This window comes from Pristis pectinata, chromosome 11 (genome assembly GCF_009764475.1).
Source record: "Pristis pectinata isolate sPriPec2 chromosome 11, sPriPec2.1.pri, whole genome shotgun sequence".
NCBI classification, from domain to species: Eukaryota; Metazoa; Chordata; class Chondrichthyes; order Rhinopristiformes; family Pristidae; genus Pristis; species Pristis pectinata.
The window spans coordinates 38603458-38619260 of NC_067415.1; the positions used below are offsets into that span (position 1 = coordinate 38603458).

The following is a 15803-nucleotide window of genomic DNA, read 5'->3' on the forward strand; positions in this document are numbered from 1 at the left end:
CAAAGGTTTATACAACTGCATCATGACTTTCTCTTATACTCTATACCCCTAGCGATGAAAGCAAGCATGCCATATGCCTTCTTTACCACTCTATCTACTTGATTTGTCCCTTTCAGGGAGATATGGACTTGGACCCCAAGATCCCTCTGTACATCAGGTATATTGAGTGTAGTAGTTCCTGCAAGTATAAAACAAATATTTTTTGCCAGTTTATCTCATATCCTATTTTCTCACTCTGTCATCACCCTTTACTGGGTTAAATTCTTCTCCCAATCCTCCATCTGCCACTATTCTTCACAACATTACAAGCATTTTTGTTCATGCATTTAAGTTCATTACTTCTTTGCTAGGTAGCCACAGATGAAACCCCTCTCCCAAAGTTGTTATCCCTGTATGGTGTTTCTGTTGGAAACTTTGAAAAATTTCTTAAAATATTTGCTACTGTTTATCTACCATCAAAGATTTTATTCTAGTTTTGCAAACCATTTTAGCTAACTCTCCCTTCATACCCACATTATTGGTTTTATTTAAGTTTACGACCCTAGATTTGGCCATAAATTTTTCACCCCTGATCTGAACGTAACATTCTATCATGCTATGGTCATTCTATCTGTAAGGATCCTATATGATAAAATCGGTAATTAATCTTGTTTCATTCCACTTGATCAGATCTGAAACAGCCTATTCCCTGTAAATTTATGCTCAGAAATCATGACAACAATGTAAATTGTTTGTTCCTTGCAATTGCTATCTGCCTAGCAATGTCCGTGCATAATCTTGTCTTATGTACAGAGGACCACATTACTACGGAGCCGTATATTGCTTTTATGAAGCCCTTAATACAGCAGTTAGAAATGGCTTTGGAGAGGGTGCAGAACTACACTGAGAAGCATTTATCTAAAGGTCATTTGGAGATTGCTGCGGTTCTTAATTCTGTGTGCTGAGGCTGACGTTATGAATTTGCACTGTGTTTCCTTTCAACTCCATTGTACCTCATTTCTTCTATTTGTACTCACAATGAATCATTCTGACCATTTACACTGGTAAGAAATCATATGTAGGTAGAATATGATGTAAACTTAACCTACCTAGTGTAACTTCAATGTGTTCTTGAAGTGGGTAAATCAGCTTTGGTTCAATAAAAGGTTCTAAAAAAAAGGGTAATTTATTTTAAAAAAGTAAGAGAAATTAAGTTCACGATTTCATTCATTAAATTCACAACATTAATAAAACCCTTCTTTATATGCATCTATAATGTAATAAAATATCACCAAGTACTTCAAAGAGAAGAAGAAAATCTAAAGAAGAGGAATTATGATGAAAATCATCAAGAGGAAGATTTTGAGAAACAAGGACAAAATAACTATTCGAGGAAAATGAATTAGTAATGGAATTAAATTGTTTAAAATATGCTCTGTTAATATAGAATAAAGAAATTGTACACAAATCTATGCTACTATTCCCAACATTAATTCCAATATATCTATATTGATTCCATAAGAGAAATCCTTTCCAGAATAGATTGCTATTCATATGACGCTCTGTGCTTGACCTGAAGCCTTGCTGAACTACAAGAACATTTCAAAATTTCTCCAAATGAGTCATCCGATTTAAATCTGCCAAACTGCAAGGTGTTCCACCTTTAATCCATAGCTTTATTATGAATCCTCCAACAATGCTATATTGACTACGCTTCAAAGGTGCATCTCTGATTATAAATCACCTTTGGAAGTCCAGAAGTTATGTAAGCTGCTACGTCAATGTAAGTTCCTTGATTAAAATTATCTGTCATGAATATCACAGGAAGTTCATTAATCATTAGTGACTATGGGTCACAGGAATATTTGCACCCTCCCAGAAGCAGTTTTCTGTTAAATTTCCTTCAACATTATTCTGCGTTAGAACCAATGGGAAAAAGGGAAGACAATAAACAGCAATGCAAGAATGAAAGAGATATAACATTAACTGGTATATTCACATAATCCTCATTTCCTAACACCCCCCTCATATTAAGATTATGTTGCCATAGTATTTAAAAAGAAATCAAACAAAGTTTTTAGGTAAGTTTGATATTAAGACTTTATCGAGTGATTGAGATCTACGAACAAATACACTATTGTTCCTTGTGACCCTAAGCTGCCAAATGCTTATTAATCCGGTATTTAAAGATAGATGTGTGTTCCAAGAGCAATCTAGCAAGTCTGTTCCACAGGTCCAGGGATAATTGCGGCACTCTTGTGTCAGAGAAGCAGCATGCCTAAATTTCCACTGTACAAAATTACACTTAATTGAGCCACTCCATTTAACTTTATCTCCTCTACCTCAGGCCAAAGCAGTTATTAAAAAAAAATACCTTTCAGTGTCAACTTCAAAGTCCTTGTAACATTGTATTGTATTCCAAAATGTTCAATGGAAAGTATGCAAGTGTAATGTCCAGCATGTTCCTTTTTTAGACTCTCAAAGAACAGTGATGATCCTGTAGAAACATCCTCTTGACAATCCTGCAGAACATTTTGATTCAATTAACATTGATACTAAAACTGATAGTATGTCTATAAGCAATAATAAAAAAACTATTCTTATCAAGGTTTACCCTTCTGTTTGGGGTTGCAACTATTTATTGCTTTTACAAATGAATTAAATGAGGGGACAGAAAACCACCTATCTCAGTTTGCCAATAGCACGAAAACAGGAGAACTGTTAGGAATATGGATTGCATCTTCAACCTACAAAGAGATAGTAAGCAAGCAGTTTCGTGGCAAGCAGTTTTCAATGTTGGTAAATAACAGGGTATCCACTATGAACCTACAAAGGATAGAACAGTGTGCTTCCTAAATTGTGAAAGTAGATCCAATGAACCTCTGGGCCCCATTTACTTAAGATTTTTTAAAAAAGCTGAGCATATGCTGGAAATAATCGAACTTGTAGTTAGAGGATTGGAGTACAGTAGAGAGAAGTTATGTAATAACGACACAAAGCACTGATGAGACCACATTTGGATTACTATTCAGAGCACCATACTTAGGAAGGATATACTGGCCTCAGGCAGAGTGCAGTGTAGATTTACAACAGCAGTATTTAGCATGCCAATGCCTTCTTCACCACCCTGTCTAACACAGTAGTGTAGCAGTTAGTGTAACGCTATTACTGCGCCAGCAACCAGGTTCAATTCCAGCCACTGTCTGTAAGGAGTTTGTACGTTCTCCCCGTGACTGCGTGGGTTTCCTCCGGGTGCTCCGGTTTCCTCCCACATTCCAAAGACGTACAGATTAGGAAGTTGTGAGCATGCTATGTTGGCGCCGGAAGCGTGGCAACACTTGCGGGCTGCCCCCAGCACATTCTACGCAAAGGTGCATTTCACTGTGTGCTTCAATGTACATGTGACTCATAAATATATCTTATCTTAAATTAAGAGACAAGATTACAGAAACCAGCACTGTATTTATTGGAATTTAGGGGTTATGAGGTAACAATTAATGTTTTCAAGATATTAAGGGAAATAATAGAACAAATAAGGAGAAACTATTTCAACTGCCTGGGGAACCTAGGATGAGGGGAATAGCTTAAAAGTAGAGTCAGATCTTTCAGGAGTGGAGTTAGGAAACACTTCTATTACAGAGAAATTGGTAATTATTCAGAGGTAGATATTTAAAGCAGTGTCAATCATTTATTTTAACTCTGAGATTGGAAGAATTTTGGTATCCAAAGTGATATGAGGAATGTGGTATCAAATGGCAGAAAATGTTTGAGGGACCAATCGCAGTTGTATTGTACCTGCCAACAAAAAAACATTTAGTTGTTATGAAAATAATTAGCAATATCGAATTATCCTTATGAACACATTTTTATGAATTTATGACAGATCAGAAATATTATGGTGTAATTATTAGGATTTCAATTTTGTCAAAATGCATTGTTTCAAATACTTATTAAGTAAACAACTAATATGCAACTCTATTGAGATAAAATAAAATGTAATAACGTAATTCTCAGGAGTCCTTTTGCAGCTTGGCTCTGCTCCTTGTCTTCAGTGAACAACAACATTTTCTTTGTCTTTCAACCTATCCCAAATTCTTTTGCAGAATCTCCAAATGATCTGATGACACCTTCCTCAGTGTTGATATGTCACACTTAAAATAGGACAGCAGTGGGTCAGGCTTAGGGAAACAGAAGCACTGGGTTAGCACTAGGTTTCTGTTCTTTCTAATTCCCAATAGCCTGAGTTCTGCTTCCTGACTATCTGATGATCGCAGTTAAATAACAATACCAATACCATTTCCAATTCTGTCCACCAGATTACCATTAGTTTCTACTTCCCTGGATCAAACATGGAAGGCAGAAGTAGGGAGGTGGTCATTAAAGGAATTCCATCTGCAGTGAGTGAAACCTGGATGAAAGGTAGCATAGCAGTTAGCGCAACGCTATTACAGCGCCAGCGATCGGGGTTCGATTCCCGTCGCTGTCTGTAAGGAGTCTGTGCGTTCTCCCGTGTCTGCGTGGGTTTCCTCCGGGTGCCCCGGTTTCCTCCCACATTCTAAAGACGTATGGGTAGGTTAATTTGGGGGTTTAAAATGGCCGGCGCGGACTCGTTGGGCCGGAAGGGCCTGTTACCACGCTGTAAATAATTTTTTTTAAAATCTGGTATGTTAATTCTGTTTCTCTTTGCACAGATGTTGCATAACCTGCTGAGTGGTTCCACCATTTTCTCTTTTTATTTCAGTAAAAACTCCTAGGTTTGGTACACAAACCTTTGCAGTTAGTTGTTCCCTGAGTCAAAGCCTTTCATAGGTAATGCCCCTACTATTTTGGGAGCAGCAAAACTTTGCTGATAAATTGATGCTTCTTCTTACAGGTGATGCTTTCTCTTTAAAGTGCTATTCCAAGCAAAGAGTAATTTACAAAATTAGTAAGTTAATTGACTAAGCAGAATCTAATCACCTTATACCATTTCAGATCGTCTATGTTATTCTTGTACTCTTGCATGTGTGGACAAGACAATTCAATTGATGATCCAATGAATCCATTCCGGCTATATTCTATTTCTTCACTGTAACATCCTTCACTGATTGGTGTAACATCCAAATTTTCATTTGGACCTGTAATGTTGTGAGTTCCATTGCTATTAAGCAAAAAGAAGGGGACTAGTAAAAGTGAGGAATATGATATAATTAATTACAATAAATAAAAAGTCCTTGTGAAAATAGTGAAACCAAGGGCTGTTGAATACTGCACACTTGGTGCTTCATAATTTAAGGTTTTGAATGAAGTGACTACAGAGATAGTGAATGCATTGGTGGTACCACCAAAATTCCCAGATTCTGGAAGGTCCAAGCATATCGATAAACAGCAAGAAAAGAGGGAAAGAGAAACAAGGAACTACAGGCCAATTAGCTTAACAACTATTATCGGGAAAATGCAGGACTCCATTAATAAGGAAGTAATAACAGGGCACTCAGAAATCTACATGGCGATAAGGCAGAATTGGCTGAAAGAAAGAGACTGCTATTTGTCAAATACATTGGAATCTTTTTAGCATGACATTAGATAAAAGGTAACCATTGGATGTAATATATTTGGATTTTATTTTTGAAAGGTATTTGATAAGGCTGCAGATAAAAAGTTTTTAAACAAGTTAAGCACTCTTATTATCAAGAGATTGGTTAAAAACATAATACAGAGGGTTGGAATAAACAGGTATTTTTCAAGTTGGGAGGCTGTAACTAATGGGTTGCTGTAAGGATTTCAGTTCTAAGGCCCCTGTATTCCAATCCTCAGTGATGATGACGCAGATGAAGGGATCAAATGTTATTTAAGTTTGATGATGATGCAAATCCATTTGGGAAAGTAAACTGAAGAAGACATATTAAAGATAGGAAGGGTTAGGTGAGTGGACAGGAAATGGCAGATGGAGGATGATGTGGGCAAATGTGAGGTTATTCAATTTAGAAGGAAGAAAATAAAACTTGACCATAAATCCATCCCCTGTTGATAGAACTAAATAAGTTACACAGCAGTGGCAGTGCTTTGTAGTCTGTCTCTGAAATTCTGAATTTTTGAGATGGAGCATGGTGTCTGACTATACTATATAAGTATAGGGATATGAGGAGTTGCCATGAGGAAATATTAAATTGGTTGGCCTATAGTCTTTGAAATTTAAAAGAATGAGAGGTGAAGTCATTGAAACGTACAGGATTCTGAAAGGGCTTGACAGTTTAGATGGGGAAAAGTTGTTTCCTTTGGTTAGAGTGTCAACCACTGCAGCACCTCCATCCTGCCCCACCACCCTCCATCCCCCGCATCTTAGATAGTAACCCTCAATGCTACTTACAAGAGAGAACAAAAATATCTTCCAGTGTCATTGAAAGTTGCAGGCCAAAATCCTAATAAGAGTCCTTGAACAGCAATTCTGGCTCCTTTGTCTAAAACTTCCACAAAGCCACTTTTGGCATTGTCTTTAAACCAAGAGATTGTAAATCCATGTGTCTGAAGGTCATTCATGTCAATTGGACTGGATCCAATGCACAGCCTACATCTTAAACGGGCATGCTCCCCTTCAAGGGCAAAGACGGTTGTAGATTCATACGGCAGACATCTGTCAATCTCATAACCTAAACATATGGTATGGTTTTTAAGAAAACTTCATCAAAATACAGCAGTACTTTACTCCATAAGATAAAATGTACTTTCAAGTGGTACAAATGGAATCATAAAACAAAACAAGGAAATAATTTATAAAGTACCTTTAATGTAGAAAAAAAGCAAGGTTCTACAAAGGTATAATCAGGTAAAGCCTGATACTGAAATAAAGAAGTTATTAGATAGGGAAATTAAGACCTTGGCCAATGAGATGTGTTTTAAAAACTGCAGATGCTAGAAATCTGAAATAAAAATAAAAAGTGCTGTTTCAGGTCAAAGACATGAAACGTTAGCTGTTTCTCTTCCCACAGATGCAGCGTGACCTGTTAAGTATTTCCAGCATTTTCTGTTTTTACTTTAATTGTGTTTTCAGGATTGTCTTAAAAGAGGACAAGCTGGGAAAGTTTGGAGAGAAAATTCTGGTACTTAGAGCCTAGATCCCCGAAGACACTGCTGATAGTTAGGAGATAAAGTTACTGAACAGTGCGCAGAAGACTTGGCATTGAAAGAATGGAGATAGGGAGGGGTTTGGCCATAAATAGATTTAATACAAGGATGAAGATATTAAGATTGAGATTTTGGCAGGCAGGGAAAAAATGGGGACAGCATGTGCAGATTGCACTGCTGCAACTCACTAAGGGTTCTTCAATTGCTCATACCTAACATTGGCTTCTACCCATCAGAAAGGCAGGGGCAGCAGCTGCCACACACATGTTCCCCTGCAAGTCAAACACTATCCTTACTTTGATATAAAATACCTTTCTTCATACAGCCTTGGAACCATTTCCTTCCATCAATGTGGGAGTACCTTCAACCCAAATATTGCATCATTTCAAAAAGGCTTCTTACCACCATCTTTCTAAGGGAAGGAACTGCTGACCTTACCAGCAACACAATGTTGTGTTGTGTCACAGAAAAAAATACTTCTAATTTCATTAATCTTATATTGTGAATTTATCTCTTGTGTGGTAACTTTCAATGACTTATTCTACTTCACTGCATCTACTGAGTCTTCCTGATCTGAAAAGCAAAATTAAACTGCAGAAGCTGGAAATCTAAAACAAAAATAGTAAATTCTGGAAGCATTCAGCAGGTCAGGCCGCATCTGCGGAGAGAGAAACAGCATAAATGATTGAAGGTGATGTCCTTCCATTTTTCCTTATCTACCTGCTAGGTACACCTCAAAAAGCAGGTTTGTCAAACATAATTTACTTTCATTGGACTCTGCACAATAATATTAGTATTTTCAAAATGCCCTGTGCCAAGAACCTAATAATCAATTTGATTATTTTCCCAATCAATAATGGCATAGATAGCTGACCTAAAGTTCCCTATTTGATCTGTTGCTTTCTTGAATAGCACAGTAACATTTCCTTTGTGAAGGCAGTATTCTATACCATTCAAAACTAACTCTTAAGTCATATTTTTAAGCCCCCATCTGGTAAACTATTCAGTGCAGGTGATTTACTGACCTTTTGTTCCATTAATTTCTCCAGTACTATTTCCTCACTAACCAGTAATTTTTAGCATAATGAGTAAGTTCCTCATTCTAACTAAACCTTTGATTATCTGCAATTTCTGGGAAGTTTTTCTGTTTTCCATTATAAAGACAAATATGAAATACTTGCTTCTTCTTTCTGCTGTTTCATTTCTCTCATATTTTCTGCTGCCACTGCAAAGAACCCACAGATTTACCACCTTACATAATCATAGAAGGTTTTACTTTGTGTTATTCTGTCTCAAGTTAGTTTATTCTCATGTCTTGTTTTTTTTTCTCTATCAATTTCACGGAGTGCTTTTACTGATTTCTAAAACAATTTGATTCTCAGGCCTACTACACATTTAGGCAAAGATGACGAAATGTAAGTGCTAGCCCCTTTCAGACTGGTATTCTCATAGGGATAATATTTCCAAATGCAATTTATATTCATTGTGAATTACAAATTATTTCTTTAAATGCTTGATATTGATTATGTACAGCATACCTTACCTTCAGTAACGTATCCATTTCTCACTTGAGCTATGGTGAATATTAGAAAAAACTTCCAGGGCATTACAACCATCCTACAATTCAGATAAAATCATGAGAACATAGTTTGCCTCAACTCAATAAAACACACGGATAAACAGAAGGGTGGTGAAGCTGATAGAGCTGCTGCCTCATCACGCCAGTAACCCAGCTTCAATCCTGACCTCAAGTGCTGTCTATGTGGAGTTTGCACATTCTACCTGTGACCATGTGGGTTTCCTCTGGGTGCTCCAGTTTCCTCCTACATCCCAAGGAGATGTGTGTTGATAGGTTAATTGACCATTGTAAATTGTTCCTAGAATGTCAGTGAATGGTAGAATCTGGGGACAGTTGATGAGAATGTGGGATTAATGTAGGAATAGCATAATTGGATGGTTAGTGGTTGATATGGACCCAGTGGGCCAAAGGTTCCGTTTCTGTGCTCTATCTCTCAATGGCTTTAGAACCTGAAAAAGAAATAAAACTTCTTTCAAACTCTAGGGCCTGATACATTTACCTGATCAAAACCTACTACCGGCAGATATGGGTATTAAAAAAATTTTCAAGCTCAACAGTAGAACTGAAGGTGTACAACCATCAGAAAATGCTTAACATCCTGGGGCTCTCTTCTCTAGAAACTACTGAGGGGTGATCTGCCAGAGCTACTTAAATTATGAATGACGGAGTAGATGCAAAGAAAATCTTTCTTGAATTCCAGCCCAAATCTCAGTGTCATCTATATAAGTTACTTATTAATAAATATGAGGCAACGTCTTTATTCAGCAAGTGATGAGAATGCAGTACTAGCAATTAGTCGGTTGAAATGAACAGCATCAAAGCACTTAAGAGAAAACCAGTTAAGTGCTTGAGAGAGAAAGGTTTAAAAGGATATATTGATAAAATGAGATGAAGTAAGATGAGGAAAGGCCTGGAACATGGACATCAACATAAACCCATTGGTTGATTGGTTGATAAGTCATGTTGTTTTATATAGTATCCCCTGTATTAGACTGGCAGGAACGCACCTTACTATTTGAATCCCATATCCTAAAACATCATAAATAAGGTTTCTTCATGCTGAAATGTTTCCAGCAGTAAAATTTGCCTTTAATTATCTTGAACTGTTGATGCAACTCCTTGCAGGTTAACTTGCTCTTCCATTTCATTGAATTCTTTCTGCAATACCTTCTGGATTGAAAATACTTATCAATATGCCTCCTGCTAAAAATTAAGTTTATTAACATTAAAAATAAAGGAAACATATTTTATACTTCTGCTAACTTTTTTCATTCACACTGTCGATCAAAGCAAAATGTACTAATAGTTTATGTGAACTAGGGTATCATTACTGAGCATAATAATCAAAATGCACATGTTCTGTGTAAAAGTCTCACAATGAATTACGTTAATATTGCATATGGAATAAACATTAAAAAGTACTTCATAGAGAGATGGGAGTAGAATTCATATACTACCAAAGAAAAATGTTATTTTGCATAATGATCAAAAATGTGATTAAAAAGAATTCCAATTAAAACAAGAGAGGGTGGTAGACCTGATAAGAGTGTAAATTGAATGGAAGGGACACAGCTGCTGTAAAAAGAGATATTATAAGGGTAGATCCTCAAAACATCAGAGTTAAGAGAACTAATAATTTAGAAGTGATGGTTGTAGACCTGTAGGTTATTAAAGAGATGAAAATAAAACTCCAAGGGACTTAAACACAAGTTAGCAAATTTAAACCTGAAGCACTGGGGATCCAGGTCATCAAGGATGCGGTCGCTGGATGAGTTGAACTTGGAGTAACTACAGAATATAGTCACTGGGGTTATGTAATAAAATGAAGTTTCCGAGAGAAGAGAACGTGAAGCCAATCAGTATTGGATTACTGTACAATACTTTTTAGAACATAGAACAGTATAGGCCCTTTGGCCCACGATGTTGTGCTGACATTTTATCCTGCTCTAATATTTATCTAACCCTTCCCTCCCACATAGCCCTCCATTTCTCTATCATTCATGTGGCTATCTAAGAGTCTTTTAAATGTTCCTGATGTACCTGTCCCCACAACCTCTGCCAGCAGTGTGTTCCACGCACCCACCACTCTCTGTGCAAAACACTTACCTCTGACATCCCCCTTATACCTTCCTCCGATCACCTTAGAATTATGCCCTCTCATTTTTATTAAGATTTTAAATAAGCAAAGTTGATGCCATGATTAAGGCCAGCAACAGATAATTTGCAATTAATACCACAAATTTCTCCATCTGCCACGTGTAATATGATTTGTTCCCTGAGAACCATCATCTTCCATAAAATGTTCCAGAGTCAATGAAAATACTGATTACAACATACTCAACAAATAATTTGTTCTATCCTTGATACAGTAGATTTAGACAAAAATGTCATCTATGTGAAGACAAATCACATGTCCTCTCATGTTAGCAAAACTCTTGAAGTGAAAAGACCAATGCTTTCATAATCTTGTTGTATGCATGGGAAGTAGAATATAAAGGGAAAAAATTCGTATCTCTTGACAGTTGTAACCCATTTTTGGACTTTTTTAGCTTAGGGTGGGTTCAATAATAAAGTTGTGAATGTGAAATTTCTTCATTTTTGATTACTGAAGTGGATAGATAAAGAATATGGGGAATAACTTCCTCCTCAAATACCTGTGCTAAATCTGCATTAAAACTGCAACTGTGCAATGTATTTTGCGTGCAAAAAAAGTTCCATTTGGCAATGGAATCAAACTACAGAGATGTGGTGCAATATATAGAGAATACTATATTTCTAATAAGCACATGCAACTAAAGAGGACCTTATAAAATGTTTTTGGGAATGTATGAAAATTGAAGAGCATTACTGTATACTTAGCAGTGAATGATTTTCCAAAGATTTTTATCAACTCATTAATATCTTGTCTTCTATCCCTGACCACAGAAAACGAATTGATAGCTTCTGACATCAAATGTTTATCCATACAATGCACATCGTCATCTTTTCTTTCTTCTCATGAAAGTTTTAAATTGATCACATTTTAGGCTTTTCTCAAAACCTGGGACCTTTCAGGCCATAACTAGATGTATAATAGTCCCACATGTTGGGCATCCACTCAAGGCCTGACCTGTGCAGTGGTGGGAGGGGTGGGGGGAGGGGGGAGAAATGGCATTTGGGGCAATGTCAAGAGGCTTTTCAACCAACAGTGACCCCAAGATTGTCACAAAGTTCCAATGCCTAATAATTTTCATAAATTATTGGATACTTTGAGACAAATGTACACAATTCCTTTGTATATAAATGGTCCACTTTCAAAAATCAGGTTTATAAGTGAACATCTACTGACCATTGCAACACACACAAAAGTCTGGAGGAACTCGGCAGATCAGGCACGGAAATGAACAGTTGACATTTCGGGCCAAGACCTTTTATGAGGACTAGAAATAAAGAGGGCAGAACGCAAAATAAAGGCGGTGGAGGGAGTGGGGGGGAGGGACTGTTTAGGGCCCTGAATAGTGGTGAGGGAGGAGGTGCAGGGGCAGGTGTAACACTTGGCACTATTGCAGGGATAAATGCTGGGAGGGGGATCGGTGGGGAGGGTTGAGCGGACAAGGGAGTCACGGAGAGAGCAATCCCTGAGGAAACTGGAGAGGGGAGGGGAAGATGTGACAGGTAGTGGGATCCTGTTGGAGATGGCGGAAGTTGTGGAGAATGATATGTTGGATACGAAGGCTCATGGGGTGTTCGGCGAGGACAAGGGGAACACCATCCCTGTTATGTCGAGGGTGGGGGAATAGGGTGTGGGCAGATGGCAGGAAATGCAGGAGATGTGGGTGAGGGCTGCATTGATAGCAGTGGAGTGGAAACCTCGTTTTCTGAAAAAAGAGGACATCTCGGATGTCTTGGAATGGAAGGCCTCATCATGAGAACAGATGCGGCGGAGACAGAGGAACTGAGAGAAGGGAATAGCATCCTAACAAGTGACAGGGTGGGAAGAGGTGTAGTCAAGGTAACTGTGGGAGTCAGTGGGTTTGTAAAAGATGTCAGCAGATAATCTGTCTCCAGAGACAGGGACAGAGAGATCAAGAAAGGGGAGAGAGGTGTCAGAGATGGACCAAGTGAAATTGAGAGCAGGATAGAAGTTGGTGATGAAGTTGATGAAATGACAAACTCAGCATGGGTGCAGGAAGCAACACCAATGCAGCCGTCAATGAGGCAGAGAAAGAGTTGTGGAGTATTACCAGTGTAGGTTTGGAACATGGATTGTTCCATGTAGCCAACGAAAAGGCCGGCATAGCTGGAGCCCATGTGATTGCCCACAGCTACACTTTTGGTCTGGTGAAAGTGGGAGGAGCCGAAAAAGAAGTTGTTAAGGGTGAGTATGACCATTGGCGGCATGACTAATAACCATTGGCAGCATGCAGATCAGGTAGGTTGTGACATGAATCAATGTGCAATGCTGATTTGACCTCTGCGCTATCTTTTGTCAATTCACGCTCCAGCCTACATCCCGTCTTTAGCTTACACAGTTGAATAATGCTTTAAATGTCTCTGTTTTAGCACAACTAGCTGCAGGTTAACTTCAATTACTTTGGTCTTCCAGTGCCTTGGTCTGAATTAATAGCTTCCCTCTTGCACCTTGAATCTGTATCGTTGCCATGTCAAAGGTTGGTTTACGCTGATAATAATTGTGTACAGGGAACTGACAAATCCACTGAAACGTTATTCAAGTAAAATTGTTGCTGTCAGCAGAGAAGGAACCCTTTCCTCCAGTTAATTTCAGCATATGTGAACTCCCATATAGAAGTAAAATGCAAAGGTCAAATGCACACCCTTTACCAAAGTTACTTTGTGTAAAGTAGTTAGTTTACAGCGATTTAAAATCTATGGTATTTACACTTAGTATAAATCTTCAATTGCTGAAAAACAACCATACTGAAACACGATGATTTATATTAAGAACACCAAAAAAAAGTAAACTTCAGTAGCAACAGAAACCCACCAAGTGAAATCATGAGGTCTGTGGTACAAACCTCATCACTGTTCCCAGAACACTGTGCCTATGTGTTATTAGCATAAATGACCTACTTCTATAACATATGTTCCAATTAGTAATGCAACATTTGAAAAATTCCCTTAAAGAGCTGCACTAAGTTTCGACAATTGAAATGTTTATGTCCGGATTATTCTTTAGATTACTGTAAAGATAAAATATATATATTTAATTTTGAAAAGATTGGGGTTACACAGGGTCTTAGCAGATAACCTGGTGGGCTGCTTGGAACAGAAATGGTACCATCGATTGGTGAAGGATGACTAAAGCCAGTAAAGCAGGTACGATTCTATTTTCACCAGAATCCACAAAAGGAGCAAAACCCTGAGTTACCATGGGAACATAAGAAATAGGACCAAGAATGTCCATAACCCACTCATGCCTGCTCCACCATGCAGTAAAAACTTACATTTCAATAACTTACCTTATCTTAAGTCCACTTTCCTCTTCAATGCCCATATCCCTGAATTCTCTTGGTGCCTAAAGATCTAGCAAACTGTTTTGAATATTATCAACACTGAGTTTCCACAGGCTTTTGGAACAGAAAATTTGAAGATATACAACTTACCAAGTAAAAACATTTCTTTAGTGCTAAATCGGTGACCGAATATCCTATGCACCCAGTTCTTAATTGGCTGAGGATAAGATCTGTCTGCATTTACCCTGTCAATGCCTTTCAGAATCTGTTATGCTTCAACAACACCACCGTGCATTTTCCTACAATCGCATGTGCATATCAACTCGTTTTACTCAATTTCTTCATCTCGGGCAACCCTTCAACCCTAGAACCAATCCAGCAAATCTATGCGGCACTGACTCCAAACTGTATCTTTCCTTGGACGAGGAATCTAATACTGCGCACTGCACTGTCGGCGCAGTCTCATCCAGGCACTGTATAATCTCAGCATGGCTATTTTAACTCGGGTCCTCCACACTCTTTATATTTAAGAACAACTTACTATTTGCCTTCCTGGCTGGATGCTGTTCCTGTATATTAATTGCATTTCACAAAACAGCATAGCAAGATCCCATTCCATGCCCCTACTTTCTATTTTCTTCCTGTTCATCTGTTCTTTCTTCCATAACATTGTAGTTTCCCACGTTATACTCCGTTTGCCTCTTTTTGCCCGCCAGCATCCTTTCTGCAAACGTCGAATCTTACCACCTAGATTTGCGTAATCGGCAACTCCAATACGATGCGGATAGACTTTTCATGTGTCATTAATGTAATCTGTAAATAGGTGAAGGTCCAGTACTGACTCTTGCAACACCCCAATAGTACAAGTCAGGCGACCTAAAAGCACCCGTTTATTCCCGCGCTTATTGTGTTGTCTCTGTGTTTTGACCATCATGTTAATCCCCAGCCCGCTTCCAACCTCATTTTATGTTAAACTCCTTCCATAGAGCAATTCACCACAAGTGGAGCCTCTCACCAAGAGTACCCCAAGTGTAACCCCTGACTCTCCAGCTGTGCAGAAACACCTTCTCGGTGGTGACTTTACAATAACATCTAACGGCGCCTCTCCCACGGCCACCTGCGAGAAGTGTACAAGACCCTTACCAGTAAAGATAACAAACCTTTCCAAAGATACCTGTCCTCGCATTGGAAAAATGCTGGAATGAGAGCCTTTTTGATTGGAAAGCAAGAGAAGTGTAAATTGTGAGTGAAATAAAATCCATTGCGAAGTGGTGCTCTTGGAGGTGTGGGAGGAGAGCTCCCCGGACAGTTTGCCACACTGTCCATTCAAGAGGATAGCAGGACTCCAGCAGCGAGCCGCTGACCCCTTCCAGCAGACCTTACATTTCGATTTCCAGTACTGTACCTGCAAATTTCCTTTGCTTTTTTTACTCCGGGAAAACAACCGACTCGTTAATCAGTTGTACAGCATGGATCAAATCTGCAGATTCTGGGGTTATAGTGGGCGTGGACTATCGCCCAGAAGGCGGGGTTTGGGCACACGGTTATTTGTCAAATCTGTAGCCAAATCATTGCAATATCACTACTTTATAAGCATTTAAGCCTGCATTCTGGATTACTCCGTTGTTTATGGGTGGAAAAACAGTAAATTTCAGTTTTCAAAATGACTGGTCAGAGCCCAGGAGGAT

General features: G+C 38.5%; 1 protein-coding gene across 1 annotated transcript; it reads right to left on the bottom strand.

Moving 5' to 3' along the window:
• Positions 1 to 1687: 1687 nt before the first annotated feature.
• On the bottom strand, positions 1688 to 15560 carry LOC127576159 (interleukin-1 receptor type 1-like). The gene is made up of 6 exons (XM_052026547.1): positions 15521 to 15560; positions 8627 to 8700; positions 6329 to 6608; positions 4939 to 5119; positions 2354 to 2501; positions 1688 to 1785 (listed from the first exon to the last, which is right to left on the bottom strand). The coding sequence occupies exons 2-6, from the start codon at positions 8697 to 8699 to the stop codon at positions 1688 to 1690; spliced, it is 780 nt and encodes a 259-aa protein (XP_051882507.1). The 5' UTR covers position 8700; positions 15521 to 15560.
• Between the last annotated feature and the right edge of the window lie 243 nt (positions 15561 to 15803).

Excerpts from the sequence above, each read along its gene's own strand:
- LOC127576159 (XM_052026547.1), bottom strand. The coding sequence starts at position 8,699 with ATGGTTGTAATGCCCTGGAAGTTTTTTCTAATATTCACCATAGCTCAA. Across the intron at positions 5,120-6,328 it reads AGATATTTTTGTTCTCTCTT|CAATGGAACTCACAACATTA; the intron begins GTAAGTAGCATT and ends TTTGCTTAATAG. Across the intron at positions 2,502-4,938 it reads ACGATCTGAAATGGTATAAG|GATTGTCAAGAGGATGTTTC; the intron begins GTGATTAGATTC and ends AATGTTCTGCAG.